At 44.6% G+C, this 15,347-nt stretch overlaps 1 protein-coding gene and 1 long non-coding RNA gene across 2 annotated transcripts in view; both read right to left on the bottom strand.

Annotated features, from left to right (window-relative positions):
• Nucleotides 1–69: 69 nt before the first annotated feature.
• Nucleotides 70–1,175, bottom strand: LOC117588636. The gene is made up of 5 exons (XR_004574152.1): nucleotides 859–1,175; nucleotides 628–784; nucleotides 349–565; nucleotides 236–283; nucleotides 70–162 (listed from the first exon to the last, which is right to left on the bottom strand). It is a non-coding gene; the product is annotated as an uncharacterized LOC117588636 (long non-coding RNA).
• Nucleotides 1,176–1,762: 587 nt separating this feature from the next.
• LOC117588744 (death-associated protein kinase related) overlaps nucleotides 1,763–15,347 on the bottom strand; it is a 51,293-nt gene continuing 37,708 nt past the window's right edge. Inside the window, exons 3-6 of the mRNA XM_034280221.1 lie at nucleotides 6,024–6,236; nucleotides 5,778–5,953; nucleotides 5,392–5,710; nucleotides 1,763–5,319 (exon numbers count right to left, since the gene is read on the bottom strand). Of these exons, the coding sequence (XP_034136112.1) occupies nucleotides 3,957–5,319; nucleotides 5,392–5,710; nucleotides 5,778–5,953; nucleotides 6,024–6,236 (2,071 nt within the window). The 3' untranslated portion in view covers nucleotides 1,763–3,956. The remainder of the gene's footprint in view (nucleotides 5,320–5,391; nucleotides 5,711–5,777; nucleotides 5,954–6,023; nucleotides 6,237–15,347) is intronic.

Below are 15,347 nucleotides of genomic sequence, written 5' to 3'. Positions count from 1 at the left end.
CGAATTTTGATTTACAACTCTTGGATCCCAAACCCAACCAAACCCAAAAACACTATTACAAAAATTGGGTTACTTGCAAGTTATATATTTAGTTTTATAACGATAATTCAATAACATAACAGAACTGCGATCATAAGTCCCTAGGACCGTATCCAGCACTGCCTGTAGGAACACAGAACATAATTAATAATAATAAGTGGTATGGAACAAGAATCAAATGATATCTGACTCTTACGAATTGCTAGTTTCTGCGATCCCCTCTGCGGATCCATCAAATATTTTCCTTAAGAGTTAAAAAAGTCAAAAATCCATCTCTCAAACTCGTGTTATGGTTATTCGTACACTTACCAATACTCATTGGCGTTGAAATTCATGTTTCCACGTGTGTAGTAGAGTGTCCAAAGAGTAGTTATAGCCCTCATTATGCGTTGAAAATAGATCAAATGTGTAGTAGAGTGTCCGAAGAGTAGTTACGGCCCTCATTATGCGTTGAAAATAGATCAAATGTGTAGTAGAGTGTCCTCATTATGCGTTGAAAATAGATTGAAAGGATGGATAGGTATATCTAAATGGAATGAAGGATAAATGGTTGAGCTTAGAGTTAAGGAATTTGCGGAATCCACCCACCTTTTATGCGGAAAAAGCTTCAACAATGTGTTTGTGATGCCATCCACATCACCCACATCCTCACATCATGGAAGTGGAGGATGTGGGGAGGTACCATCAAGGCTTGGTAAGAAAGAAAGGTAAAATGTGTGGAAGTGTGCGTCTAGTGTTGTGTAACCTGCGAGGGAATGGGAAATGTCAAACTAAATAAAAGCAAATCGAAGTTTTGTCACTCAATTCTGTTGAACTTACAGATAATTTTGAACGGTTGAACAGTTGAACGGTTGGTAGGCAGAAATCTTAATTATCGTCCTCGCCTTGACCTTCCGTTGTGCACGCTTGGGAGTGGGCTTTTGCATGGGTTTGGGCTTTTCCTTTGTAGGTAGCCTTTGGCTACCACGGCCAACAGGCCAAGAGGATCTCGGATCGGGAGAGCCCAGCCCACCCAACTCTTCATGTTTCTTCATGGCCAAAAATGAATTACATACAATCACTGACTAAGGAAATACAAATAATAATTTAATAATTTAGAGGAGACTAGTATTTATTTTGTAGTGTTATTCGGTGTACAACTTGTTTGTTACTGAGAAAAGTGAGGGAAGTGAACGACTGGGCTGACAGTAGACAATATCCCAGGCAACTATGTTCCAAATATTTTAGTTTTGTAACCAGAAATGAGCACTTTTATTTCCCAGTTCTGTACAGAGGGAGCTTCAAACAGCTTTACATTTACAGTTAATTGAAATCAACAGTATGTTGACTATCTGCCATGAAGAAGCTTTTAGAAGCGAGCGAGAGAAAGCGATCAAAAGAGAGCGTTGAAGCAGGTGGCAGCAGTCCGCTAAGTCCTCTAAGAGGAAAAACGTAAGCTAGAGAGAGCGCGAGACAGTGCAGGAACGAAGAAGCTGGGAGAGATAGACGAAAGAGCGGGCGCTGCCGAGCTTCAGGAGGATAGATATTAACACAGAATATCAAATCGATTTAGATATTTGCGCGCAGTCATGGGCTTGGAGCTTTTCAGCTTTCAGTATGTCTCTCTTGCTCTGCGCTCAGCTATGATGCATGCCTGCCTCACCCTCACAGACACGAAAGCTCTGCGTGAATGCGATGAAACGCAAAGTTGAATTTTCGTATTGTTTTTATTGAATATATTTTAAATTAGTTATCTATAAAATAATTACTATGTAATAGAATACATTTAATATAGAATTTGCATCATTGTTTTCGTCGTTTGCATTCTCCGTCGCGCAGAACTACAGATTCTCTGACACAAACAAAATCAATTGAAATTACTACAAATTAAAACACAATTTTCGCATCGTTTCTTTCTCGTCTGTTTCAGCTTACTCACAAACATATTTATGTATGTATGCATTTATGTATGTAGTATTTATGTACGTATGTATTTATACTTATGCATACAGGTAAACACACGAAAAACAGGAGTTTAAGTTATTAAAAAAAAAAAATGGTGTATACATATATTTAATAGTAATAATTAGGAGAAGTACACGCAATTATTAAGTATAAAAGAGGGTTGGGTTGGGCGTAATCAATGACGATAAATTAAATTAAGCATTACGCAATTCTCTTTAACAATTAACTGACCATCGATAAGCCTTATCATCCTTATCCTTATCCTTATCCTCATCCATCGACCACACAAAACGTTTTGCCTAATAAATACATAAAACTCTCTCGTATGAAGAAGCCCTAAGATGCTATTAAAAAACAAAAAAAAAAAAGAGTTTAAGCATTACATTTAAAGTACACACACAGCAATTTGCTGATTGCTGGGGGGGGGAATATATATACAAAAACCGACTCAACATAAGGAAAACAGTGGAAATGGGTATGGGAAATGGGTATGGGAAATGAAAGTAGTTGGAGTTGGTTTGGGTTTGGATTTGGATTTGGGTTTTGGGTATCTAGTTACATACATAGTATAAGCATTAAGTGTTCTCTCTCTCCGGATGGGCAACTATATATATATATATATATATGTATATGATATATGTGGGGGCATTCTATGTAATATGTTTTATGTATTTTAGCAACATTTATCCAACGATTTGAACGATTTGAACGAACGAACACACACACGACACACAATTTAACAATTTGTTGTAACATTCTCTAAAAATTGCCTTCTATAATCGAACAACACATCTACATGATTGATTGATTGATTGATTGATTGATTGCTGGCTTGATTGCATATAACTCTATATATATTAAGATAACGAATGGTTGCAACACATTTTGTTTTTTTTTTTTTTGCTTTTTTTTGGTGGATACATTTAATATAATTTATGTATTTAGTTTTAATAGATTTCCATGGTATATATCTCTCTGTATATATGTATATGTAATATATGCATAGGTAACGTATGAAATTGTATAATTTATGCTATGCCAGAACGCACTCTAATTGACATACAAAATGGATTTGTTGTTCCTATGAATCTCTCATATAACTTTTATTATATTCTTTGCTCTTACACTCATTTTGTGTTCGTGTGTGTGTGTGTGTGTGTCTCTGTGTATGTGTAACAAACATGAATGATATGTCTACCAAAATTCCCGTTGAAATCATTTTGCCTAATCCACTAAACATCACTCTCCCCCTCCATATTGCTCTCTATCTTTCCTTCATCTCTTTCATCTTCGTTTTTTAATTCTCTCTTTTATTTTAATTTTTGTATATTCCTTGCCTTTGCCAATGCGGCCGCAGAGCTGCCAACTCGATTTAGACTATAGATAAAAACTGATTTATAGATTTAGCTACATCCTCCATCCAACATTCTCCATGCCCCCTGTGTGTGGTGTGTAGATGAGGTGGTGTTGAGAGGGGGAGGGGGGGCGGGGGTGTACTATTGCTAACATTGAATTGGGATTGGTTGGGGTTGGGGTTGGGGGCTCCCTTTCTGCTGTAGATCAAACCTAGACACTAAGGCAATAAACATTTACTAAGACAAACTGCAAAATCAAATCAATGCATCCTCCTGTTGATCCAGCTGCTGCTCCTCCTCCTCCTCCTCCTCCTCCTCATCGTCTAATCTCCATCTCCATCTTCCATCACTCCAATTCCATTTCCATTTCCATCTCCAGCTTCCTATCCATCGCCTTAATCTTCCTCTGCGGCACCAGATCCCATTACCATCGGCAGGCTGGCCAATCCAATTCGATCTACCCATGGGCGGCTCTCTCCTAGTAGACCCGCAGCTAGGAGAGCTGCTGCGACGCTGCAACAGCTGGGGGGATCTGGGCCGCGACGGGCTCTGTTACATGCAGCAGAGGAAGCGATGAAAGAAACTTTTGGCATTGCGGCTCGCACGGCTAACCCTTAGCTAACAGATGATACCCTGGTCCAGGCTCAGGTTGTTGGTGGCGGCAACAGCGGCTGCGTTCTTGGCTGCAATCACCACATGGTGATGATGATGATGATGGTGATGCATGTGGTGATGGTGCAGATGATGGGCAGTGGCGGCAGTCGGTGCTTTGGTGGTGCTGTTGCTGCTGCTGCTTGTGGCTACAGCGCTGCTGCCGTTGACCGTGACCATGGCCGTGCTCGTTGGCACCGACGTGGACGCCAGGCGATGGCTGTTCAGTAGCAGTGTCGCCGTGCTACCCGAATTGGGACTGCTGCCAGGGCTGGGATTACTGCTGCTGCTGCTGGAACAATTGCTGTTGCTGTTGCTGTTGCTGCTATTCTGTGGCTGCTTCTTGTAAACGGCCGTCAGCGGCTCGGAGGCACGACGAATGCAATGCATTCGTGCCGCTGTCGCGGCTGCTGCAGAATAGCTAATGTGGCTGCTATTGCCACCAGCACTGCGTCGCATATTGTTGCTGTTGCCGTTGCTGCAGCCGTTCATGGGACTATGGCCATTGTGGTTGTTGCTGGGACTGCTGCTGTGGCTGCTGTTGCTGCTGCTGCTGCTGCTTCCTCCCGGGCACACAAGCGTCTCCTCCAGCTGAAACTTCTTGACCAGAGCCTTTACCGATGTGGCCGAACCATTCGACTCGCCCGTTGGTGTCTTGCGGATCACTTTCGGTGTGGTGGGGGCATCGGGAAAGAGCGTGAGGGTGGCCACCACCACCGTCGAGGACTCCTCAAGGCCATTGCTGCCCAGCTGTATGGTGGCCTGCACCGGGGGCTTCTTCACAAACGTGGCCGTGTATGTGTTCTCCTTGTCCGAGTCGGAGGCACGGCGTGTCGGCGTCACAATCTGTGTGGGCTTGGCAGGCAGGCAGATTGCCTGCCCATTGCTGGTCAGCGTGTGTATGGCTGTGGTTGTCTCTGTGCTGGGACTGTTGCTGCCCAAAAGCTTCCCAGTGGCAATGGGTATCTTTGAGATGCTGCTGTTGCTGCTGCTGTGATTGCTGCCATTGCTGTGGGCCCGCTGGTGGCCCAGGCCATTGTGCGTGGATTTGTTGCTGCTGCTGCTGCCACTGTTGGGCTTTTGTTGCTTCTGTGGCTCCTGTGGCTGTGGCTGCTGCTGCTGCTGCTGCTGCTGCTGCTCCTCTGCCTTCTCCTCAGCCACTGGCTGCTCCAATTCCTCATCCTCAAGTTCCTCATCATCTTCGTCCACCTCCTCCTCGTCCTCCTCCTCTTCGGCATCACTCTGTGCCTGCAAATACATTTGTCTATCCAGCGAGCTCTCATCCTTCAACCAGACATGCTCCAGGCATCCAGCGGCACTCATGCGATCGCTGTAAGAATTCAACATTTAAATATCTCTGACGCCTGACTACTGGACTACAGTTTGTCATTTTTGTACTCACTTTGGCTTAATTCGCAATGCGCGGCGTATAAAGTCAATGGCCACTGGGGAGACGCCACCGAATAGGTTGTCCGGAAAGGTGAGCGCACACTGCGATATGTTGAGGAAGGTCTCCTGTTTGGTGTCACCGCCAAAGGGCGAGAAGCCGGAGAGCAGGACATAGGTGAGTACGCCCACGGACCAAATGTCCGTTAGCAGGGAAAGCGGCTCATATTGGAGCACCTCGGGGGCCACATAGTCGGGTGTGCCGGCCATTTCACGGACATTGATGCCCTCGCACACAACACGCGAGATCCCAAAGTCACAGAGCTTGAGGCCATCTGAGAATAGAGCATTAGAAGTGTTTGCTGACACACTGGTGTGGTGTGGGGGGGGACGGGGACTCACCTTCTATGCGCTCGCCGGCGAGCAAAATGTTCTGTGGCTTGAGGTCCAAGTGGGCAATGGATCGATCGTGTAGAAATTTGAGCGCCTTCAGCACCTCACGCATGCAGTGTCGGGCCTGGGCCTCTGTTAGGCACTCCTCGTTATCCAGTATGGTCTGGAGCTCGCCACCAGTGGCACTGCACACGAGGAAGAGAGTCAATTAAGGGTCAGCCAAGAGGATCACATTTGCGACTTAACAACACTTACAGTTCCAGCAGCAGGGCTGTGTCCGAGCGTGTCTCGTGCACCGCATTCAGATTGACAATATTCTCCTCGCCCTCGCAGAGCATTAGGACGGCAATCTCGTGTTTGATTTCCTTATCACTGCTCTGTGCACGTCGTCGTCGCTTCAGGAACTTTGCCGCAAAATGGGAGCCCGTGTTCTTGTGAATGGCACGGCGAACGGCGGCGAATTTACCCCTACAAATAGAAATAGACAGAGAGAGAGAGAGAGAGAGAGAGAGATTAGCATGTGGTTTGCATTCTTGTGTACGGCCCACACATGGCGTGAACTCGCCCATTCATTTCATTTTATTTCATTTCATTCATAAGTTTTGGTCTATCAGAAGAAGAGAGCAGCACTGGAAGCCCGCCAGAAATCAAATAAAAAAATGACTCAACGACAAACGCCTTTTGACAAAGTACGTGCCGTAATGAAGCAATTGCACTTCCGGCAACAACTAAAGCACAAACACACAAACACACACACACACACACACATACACACATACACACAGCAGCAGAGGAGAGGATGGGGCAACCAACATTGGTGACAACTTTGGCATACCAAATAGTTGACCAGCTGCTTCTGCTGTCCACTCCTCCTCCCATGCTGTTAACAAGGTGAGCCCAAAGACGGCCCGACAACGCATCACGCAAGAAGTGCAATGGCATGGGAATGGGAATGAGATTGGGCGTAGAAAGAGCGATTATTGGATACTCTAACAACACCAGGGATCATTATAGAACAGTTCCACTCACATGGAACCTTCCTTCCTAGCCAATATTCCCGATATAATAAGTATTCAGCTGGCAGTTCAGAATCCCATCAATAATGAGAAGCGTTTGACTGTCGTCGCTCTAGCTGGACTGGTTTTCTAATTGCCTCACCGTCGCACAGCTACTATTTATCCCCTTATCCCACCCCCTTAGCTGTCACAGTGCCTTCTGTGTCTGTGTCTGGGTTTTGGCTTCTGCTTCGGCTTCGGCTTTCCGGCAGCCAAAGTTCTCCTTCTCCTTCTGCTTGCTGCAGCTCTCCCTGACAGTGACAGCGGGACTGCAGACAGCAGACAACAGACAGACGACAAAAACAAACAGTGACTTGGACTCTGTTGCTCCTGTCGCTCTTTCGCGTACGAGTAGTGCTTCTCCCTCCCCTCCTCTACACCCCTACCTCTGCCGTGGACATTTGTCTAGGAGTCTCACTCACACGTTCATGACTGAAAACGGCTGCCGTGTTTAGCATTTGGGCCAGGCAACCAGCGACCAACCAGCAACAGCAACAGCAACAACAGAAACAAATTATCTTGATGTCGCATCATAAAATAAAATTAAACACGTAGGCAAGGCTTTTAGCTGATGTAACGAATTAAGGGATACCCACTAATTGCTACCCAAATGATGAGAGAGAATGCCACAACAAAATACACCTCGTTTGTGGGCGCAGATATGAGCAAGCGACGCTCGCGACGCTCGCGACCTAGAATGCAGCTAGACGAGCAGGGTAGAGAGAGGGAGAATGCATTTTCTCATTCCACATGTTACATGCGTTGTGCCTTTGTAGCTCAAATACAGTATACCCCATTGTGCTTAGACTAAGAATACGGGGTACAAAAAGTTGCTGGCACTAAATTGAAATACTTAGTGCTGTTCGGAGTCCAGCATAAAGCAACTCAACTGTATATACTGCACGACGGCGAAGCCGACGGTGTGGAGGGTAAATAAACAAACCAGCTAAAGTCTGACCACAAATTTCAATGAATTCATGTTTGTTGCGTTTGATTCGATTAGCAACATGATCTGCATACGCAATGAGGCTACAATGTTGCCAGGCAGTTTGCCTGAGACTAGCCTCAAAAGCTGACAAGATATTCCCACAATTTCCACAATATATTCTTTATGCATAGAATTGATCTTGATTGAGGGAGAACGGGGTCCACACCTTTGCTAATTAAAGGGCTCATTGGCCCTTGCGAGCGTCACTTACCAGCATTTTTCGATTTTTCGAGTTCCTCCTCCCTTTACAGGGTATCAAGAATGACTTTTTTGCTTCAGCAGCTCCAATCGGCAACAACTACAAACCGCAACAACCACATTGTCTAATTGGGCAAGGTCTTTTCAGATCGTAATAAAGTTATTACCCTCTCTTTGTCGCTGTCGCTGTCTCTGGCTCTGGCTCCATCACCCTTCACCTCCTCCTCCCACTCACTGTATTATCTGCTCTTCTCTTGCCACTGTCCGTTACGTAAGACAGTTAAAATGCTTTTGGCACGACTTGATACGGATTTTGTTCGGTTTACAGTTGGAGCTGGAGATGACAAAGCTGCCAGACACTTCAACTGCGGAGAAGGCAGAAGGGAGGAGCGGAGGAATGGAAGAGGACAACACAGCGTGGGCGCCGAAATTCTAAGACAAAAAGGGAGGAAGACTGGCTGACATTGTTGATACCCTAGGATAGATCCATCATTCAGACGATAGCCACATACGTATGCAACCCAAGAGGAAAAGGAATGCAATTCGTCATAAATGTATGTGTGTTCAAATCACGGTAAATGCCACTTTTCTCTGAGTATGTCAGCCCTTACTCTGCTTCCATGCATCATGCCCTCTGTCCAATGGGCAACCAATAAAACTGTCCAGCGCCGTGCTAAGCTGAACTTTAAAAGGTTAAACACGATGAGCACATAGCCAGGGAGAGGAAGAGGAAGAGGGAGAGGCAGCGGCAGAGGAACGCCCGAGTTCATGGTTGATCGATGGCAGCGAGTCCGAGTCCGAGTCCGAGTTCGATTCTCGGGCCAGGCCACTCCCACGCAGCGCTGCCCTTTGTTTTTTTTTTGTTTTTCCCCCCTCCCCTAACATTCGAAATCTCTCAATCGTATAATAGAGTCGCTTTAAGCGATCCCCAAATTTGAGTGTGAATTTTGTTCGATTTGAAGTGGAAGTGGAATCGGAGAAGATTCTAAAATTGGTCAGCTTTGCCATCTGTGCGTGTTTTTTTTGTAAGCTTGATCGCCTCAAATGATTGTCAATCGATCGCATCTACATCTACATACAAGGCGTACACTAGACACCCCTCTCTTTCGCACCCTGTCTGTCACTCCACATCAGCTCTTCTCTGACGCACACACAACTTTTTTGATCCACCAAGAAACAGCTCGGCTCGAGAAAAAAAAGTCCATATAAGGTGGCGTTTAAAAACGCGCACAAAACGCGGCGCGTGCACGTGTCAAGAGATAATACATTTTGGTTGAAACAAAATCAACAGGAAAGTTGTGAAATATTTGTTGGGATTAACTTGAGGTGAGCAAAATTATATCTACAAAATAAAGTACATGTCAGATGGAGTAGAATTCAGATAAATACTGCGGAGTTCCCGTTAAAAGATCTGCGGATCAGTGAGCCGCTTTTCACCATGGAAGCATAAAACAAATGGAGAGCAGAACAAACACAAAAACAAATACCACAAAAAAAAAGGCAATAAATATTATGTCCTGTTCTCATTTGCATACCTCACCTCCCTTCCTCCCTCGTGTTCATTCGTTTGTACATTCCTTCTGCTCCCTCCCTGCAACATCCATCCATATCCATGCCATCCATCCACCCATACCGTCGTTATTTCTGTTTTTTCCTGCTTGCATTTTTGTGTTGGTTTACTTTGCTCAATTAAATAAACAACGCGCTCCTCCGGCTCCATCTTCCATCTTCCATCTTCCATCTCATTCCCCATTCCTCATACACACCATTCCAAATTCCAGATTGCACATTGCAGATCTTTGTAGTACATTTAGTACCTCCTCCCTCACCATACCCAACCCAACCCGTACCCATTCCAGCATTTGTTTTCCGTTGTTTATGGTTTTTTAATTGTTTTCGCCTTTCGAATTTGGTTTTTTTGCTCTTTTGCTTATCGCAAGATATTGCTTTTCTTGTATACACCGCCCCGCAGCATTCCTCTCTTGTGCGGGTCAGTTTTGGTTTTGGTTTGGGCCATCCCAAAAGCTAAACAAAATCAACCCAAACAACAAATAAACTCTGTTGAGACACACAAAACGAAGATCAAACAGATCAAGCAGTGCAAATGCATATCGTGGGAGGAGGGAGAAGGCAAATCTGAGCACGTACACCCCCATGCGTTACTGATTCCACTTCCAATTCCATCCAAACAGATCCGGAACAATGTCACATGCATTTCGTTTATGTAGCTAATTTGCAATTTACAATTAACAATTTACAATTCACTTTTTAATTCAATTCCATTCCGTTTTTGTTAACAAGGTGTAAATTGTTAGGCGGGTGTGTTGTTTGTTCCAAAAACGAACCGAACCAAAAGGTTATCCGGTTTATTAAAAGCGGCGAAATGTTATTGGGGGTACAACAAAAACTATTATGCTAAAAATACTCGTATTCATGGTGCACAACAAGCAATTCGAAATGCTTCTGAATGTACTTGAAATCTATTCAATTAAATATTAATTATGAATCAATGGCATGGAGAGGGAAATTCATTCCCTAAGTTTCTCTGTATAATCTATGGAGGAGTATGAAACTGCTCTGCATGAAATTTACTAAAGCTCTCTCTGGGTACCTGAATGTCAGGGTTCGCATCGGTCCCCTTTAGGTTTGTTTCCACTTCACAACTTGCTGCCCAAAGAATTTCGTATTTGTATGTATGGGCACTTCTGCTTCCACTTCCTGGGGGCGCTGCTCAACATCTTCGACGTTTTCTATTATTTTTTGTTGCATTTGATGGCTGGGTCTCAAAGTGCATTCAAAGTGCTGGCTGGATGCTTTTAGCACGGTGCAGATAAATAGGGAGCGGGAGAGTGACCGAAAGAGGGTGAGAGAGAGAGAGAGGGAGTGGCATGTATAGAAAGAGAGCGAGTGCATTGAACCACCCAACAACAACAACAGCAGCAGCAGAAAAGAAGTGAAGTGGAGATATAGAATGGGGGGAATGGAGTAGAGTGGAGAGTGAAGAGTGGAGAGTGAAGTGAAGTGAAGTGTAGAGTGGAGTGGAGTCATCATCATCATCATCCTCATCTGGATCCACAGGCACTAATAGTTTTTCTTCATTTTCTTCTTCATTCGAGTGACTGAGAGGTGACTAACTAGACGAGAGAGACATTCGCTAGGGACTCTTTTTCACTGGCTGCCTAATGTGACAATTAAATTTGCCAGAGTCTGTCCCGCGGCAACAGTGCATCAGATGGAATGGGTTGGTATGAAATGGAATGGTATGACAATGCGCCCGAAGGCAAATGCAAGGCAGAGAGCAGCTCTGCTGCAGCACATGCGAGCGAGAGAGAGAGAGAGAGAGAGAGAGATGACTAGCTGGGAATGCGTCACGAGGAGCGGACACCCAGAGGAGATGTAAGAAGGAGAAAGAGGAGGAGGAGGAGGAGGAGCAGAAGGCAGATGAGGAACAAGCCTCTTGTTATGCAAATAACAACACGGTTAACAGCAAAGCAGAAGATGGAGGTGAAGGAGGAGGCGGAGAATCAGTAGAGGGACTGATTAGGTTTTTGACCCACAAAATGTCAACAAACCAAAGCAAGGGCAGGGAACCGAGAGACAGAGATAGAGAGAAACACGGAGGGGAAGTGACTAGAGATAAGGCTATGTCTGTCTGTGTGTGTGTGTGTGTGTGTGTTTGCGGTACCTGCGCTGTAATTATTTAACATTTCGTTGGCAGCTTCAATAATTATACTTATTATAAGTAGCTGTAACATTTGCTTTGAGTGTTTATGGGCAATATTTGTTGTACAAATTTCGGTGGATATTGTATGTGACATTTGACTCTGAGTCTGAATGACTTCATGAAATGTGCATGGTGAAAGCACTCTCTAGTGTGTAGCCATAAATTGATATTATATTATATTTATATTCATCTTTCTATTAGGTCAATGCATTATTCATTATTTGCTCTTTATCTTCTCCATGCAATCTGTGCACACACAATTCTCTGAATAGATTCTTTTTGTGTGTGTCTGGATTTCATTTCCCGTTTGGCGCGAACCCACCAAACACCATCAGAATGAACAACATCACAAATGTACATTAAGGCAAACATATTGAGAAACCCCCACTCGACGACAATGCTGCTACGAGATATGATTATAATTTGTGTGTTCGGTTTGGCTTGGTTTTAGTGTGTTTGGCTGTTGTTCGTCAAGCACTTTCCAATTTGCAAATTGACATCAATAATTTCCGTTAAATGTGGCAATTGTTAAATGCGTCTCAGCGAAGCAGTCGAGCGAGCAGCGCTCGAGACGAGACGAGACGAGACGAGAGAGCGCTCGAAAACTTCAAAGTTCGAACTTTTCGATTCGATTCGATTCGATCTCTCGCCTGACCATTTTTGGTGGGCTTAAAAACGCCGCCGCTCACAGAAAACAAATCTTGTGGGTGTCGCGCGCGCTTTGTTTTTAATTGTGGACAAATTTGGTCAGAGCTTAAAGTATCACACATACACACACACACACACACACACAAACATATGAATATGTATGCTTATTCATGTACCTGTGCATGGACTTGACGTATTTCATTTGTTTAATAATTGTAAATGAACGCAACACATTTTTAATTTGAATGTTGCCAGAAATTAGTTGAATTTCTTAATCATGTCAGCAACGAATCTCCACCGCCTTTGTGTCTCTTTTTAATTTAGGCTCGTGTCAAGGCACTCCTCGCTAGCCTGGGCGGGGTGTTTCATATCCTGAGTCTGAAAAAGGGTCTGTGGACTGACGACTGACTGGCTGCATGTTTTTCTTTTATTCCTCAGGCATTTTGTTTGCCTTTGTGGAGAGGTTTTGCTGTCGCTTTAAGCACTTGACATTATTACGGGTGGAGCCAGCCCGAGCGCCTTTCAGACTCGCTCAGCTATGCTCAAAAATGCGTGAAATCAGTGAGCAGGAGCTGAGCGTACACACACAGTGAGTGATAAAAGTAGGCATAAAGTTACTGTACGATTATAATAATTCTGCATGTGGTGCTTTTTGGTGGCATACTCCTCTTAGACACTGTAAAATGCAGCAATGGCGTGACGACAGCATAGACACGTCCCAGCAGTGTCCTTCTTTTTTCACTGCAGAAGTGCATGCCATTTCCATTCATTTATTCATTCAACGTCAGTCAACGGCACACACAGTCCACACAGGAGAGAGCGCGCGCGCAAAACAAAAAGGAGAGGAGTAATCGACACCCACTTGAAATTGTGTCAGGCTCGTTAGCTTTGTCGAAAGCGACTTAGCGGGGGGGGCTCCCTCTCTCTGTGCTTCCTGACTGACTGCCGGCTGGCTGGCTGGCTGACGGCCTCCCTGCCAGCCTACCTGACTTCCTTCCTTCCGTCCTTCTTTCTTTCCTTCGCACATTTGCATCATATTTTTCACAGCAATTTTTAAGCGGCTTTAATTATGATAAATTAGCTTAGCAATTGGCAGGCGGCAGAGCACAGCTGCCTCTAGACATTGCTTGAGTTGCTGCTGCTCAGAGGCAGTCGCAGATTTACCCTGTTGTTATCCTTGAACTGCCAGTTGCCCCAACATTTTGTTGTAGCCGTTTCGCTTCAGCTGGAGGGGGGCCCCCATTGATAAGACGCATTCCTCGAGCTCTTTGGAGCCTGTGAAGAGACGGCAGTGATGCCGGCAGCCTGTTGACTTGTTTAGCGACTATCGGCAAGGCAGATTGGAGCCATGCAAAAGCTCTCAAACACAAACACAAACACAAACACAAACACAAGCCACATGATTGCCATTTCAGTGTTGGCCAAGGAGCGAACTAGTTCTGCTGCAAAGATTACGAAACTATTGAATTTGCGAGGATTGCAAAGTTGAGCTCAAATATCAAGATTTAAGGAGACACTAAGGCCTCAGTTTGGACAATAGCTTAAGCTTAAAATTCCACTAATTGCAGGTCTTCTAAGCTCTTCTAAGTACTCGTTGGCACTCCATTCCGCTTACCCTCACTGACCGCAGATCACAAACTCCAAGCTGGCCCACACCACATAGCGGCCTCAGACAGGGGCTAGTATCGGGGGACACATGCCACCAGACAAAATGAATTTATTGGCAGCTTCAGAAATAACAACAACACGAAACCAAAGAACAAGAAGAAACATTTCGATTTCTTATTCCCGATATTGGACAGACAGACATGCAGAGATGCAGATCTGTGTGTTGGTTGGTTGACCTTGCCACAAAACCGAGAGCTTCAGAAAGGGAAATCAAAATCGAAATGTTCATTCCCCGCCATCCCTGCCCCAACACAAGGAAGATGTGTACTTGGAAACATCATCCGTCCCATCCATTCAGCATGCGAAGAACTCCCCCCTCCCCGTTCATTCCACTTTTTACTGCAAATTCTTTCGTTGGTTGTCAACGCGCTGCTCTGCTGCCATGTTCTCTGCCCTGCTCTCTTCTCTGCACTGCTTTGCTCTCTCTCTCTCTCTCTCTCTCTCGCACTGTGATCAGGGGGCGACATGTAAAAATAGCTCTCTCGACAAAGAACACACACATTTAACATATTGTACGTGTCAGCAGCATAATCAAGGTCTTCTCCTCAAGTAACAGCAAGCACTCCCATCAAAACAATCCATTTCTTATGCTGAATAAAGATATGTTTGCATGCATGTGTTTATGTCTTTTTCTTATTGCTAGCCGCCCCACCCCTCGCTCTGTCGATAATGCGGATATGCATAAGGAAAAGAGGAATTAACGGGGACAATGCATGCAAGGCAGAGTGCGAGGGAGAGAGTGAGAAAACTCTTCTCTCCCTCCTGCTTTGCATGCAGACCAGGTCCAGCAAAAGAGACAACAGCATGAGGAGGATTTCTTTGGAAATTGAACAACAAATTACTTATTTATGCCTACACTCCCACGGCAAAGGGTATATTCGCTTTTGCAACACACAGACAGAAACTCCGGAGAGGGGAAGCTTATAGATGCTTGGATTTACGTGGATTTATGGTGAAAATATTCAAGTACAAATTTACATAATCCATAAAAGTGTAAGCCAGCTCGAACTTTTTCTACGAAACTCTGTAAAAGAGTAGTCAGAGTATCTAAAGCTGCGGCCACTGGGAGTTAAGTATTTCTTTCTGGTTATCTTTAATTGTGTTTCTCTTTATTTTTTGTTTCTTGTTGTTGCTGTTTTTGAATCCGCAGCATGAAATGCAGCTGCAAGTGAAGGTCAGACATTGCTGCTGTTTTTCTTAAGCTGCTTATGGAAAGGTTGCATAACTACGAGTAGGTATACGAATTAAAATTCAACTAATATAAGCCATGATTTATGCCAGCCCAACTAACGGTTTTC

The sequence above is a fragment of the Drosophila guanche genome, unplaced genomic scaffold, assembly GCF_900245975.1.
Source record: "Drosophila guanche unplaced genomic scaffold, DGUA_6, whole genome shotgun sequence".
In the NCBI taxonomy this organism is placed as follows: domain Eukaryota; kingdom Metazoa; phylum Arthropoda; class Insecta; order Diptera; family Drosophilidae; genus Drosophila; species Drosophila guanche.
Note: the sequence above shows the minus strand (reverse complement) of the source record. Positions and strands in the feature narration are given on the sequence as shown.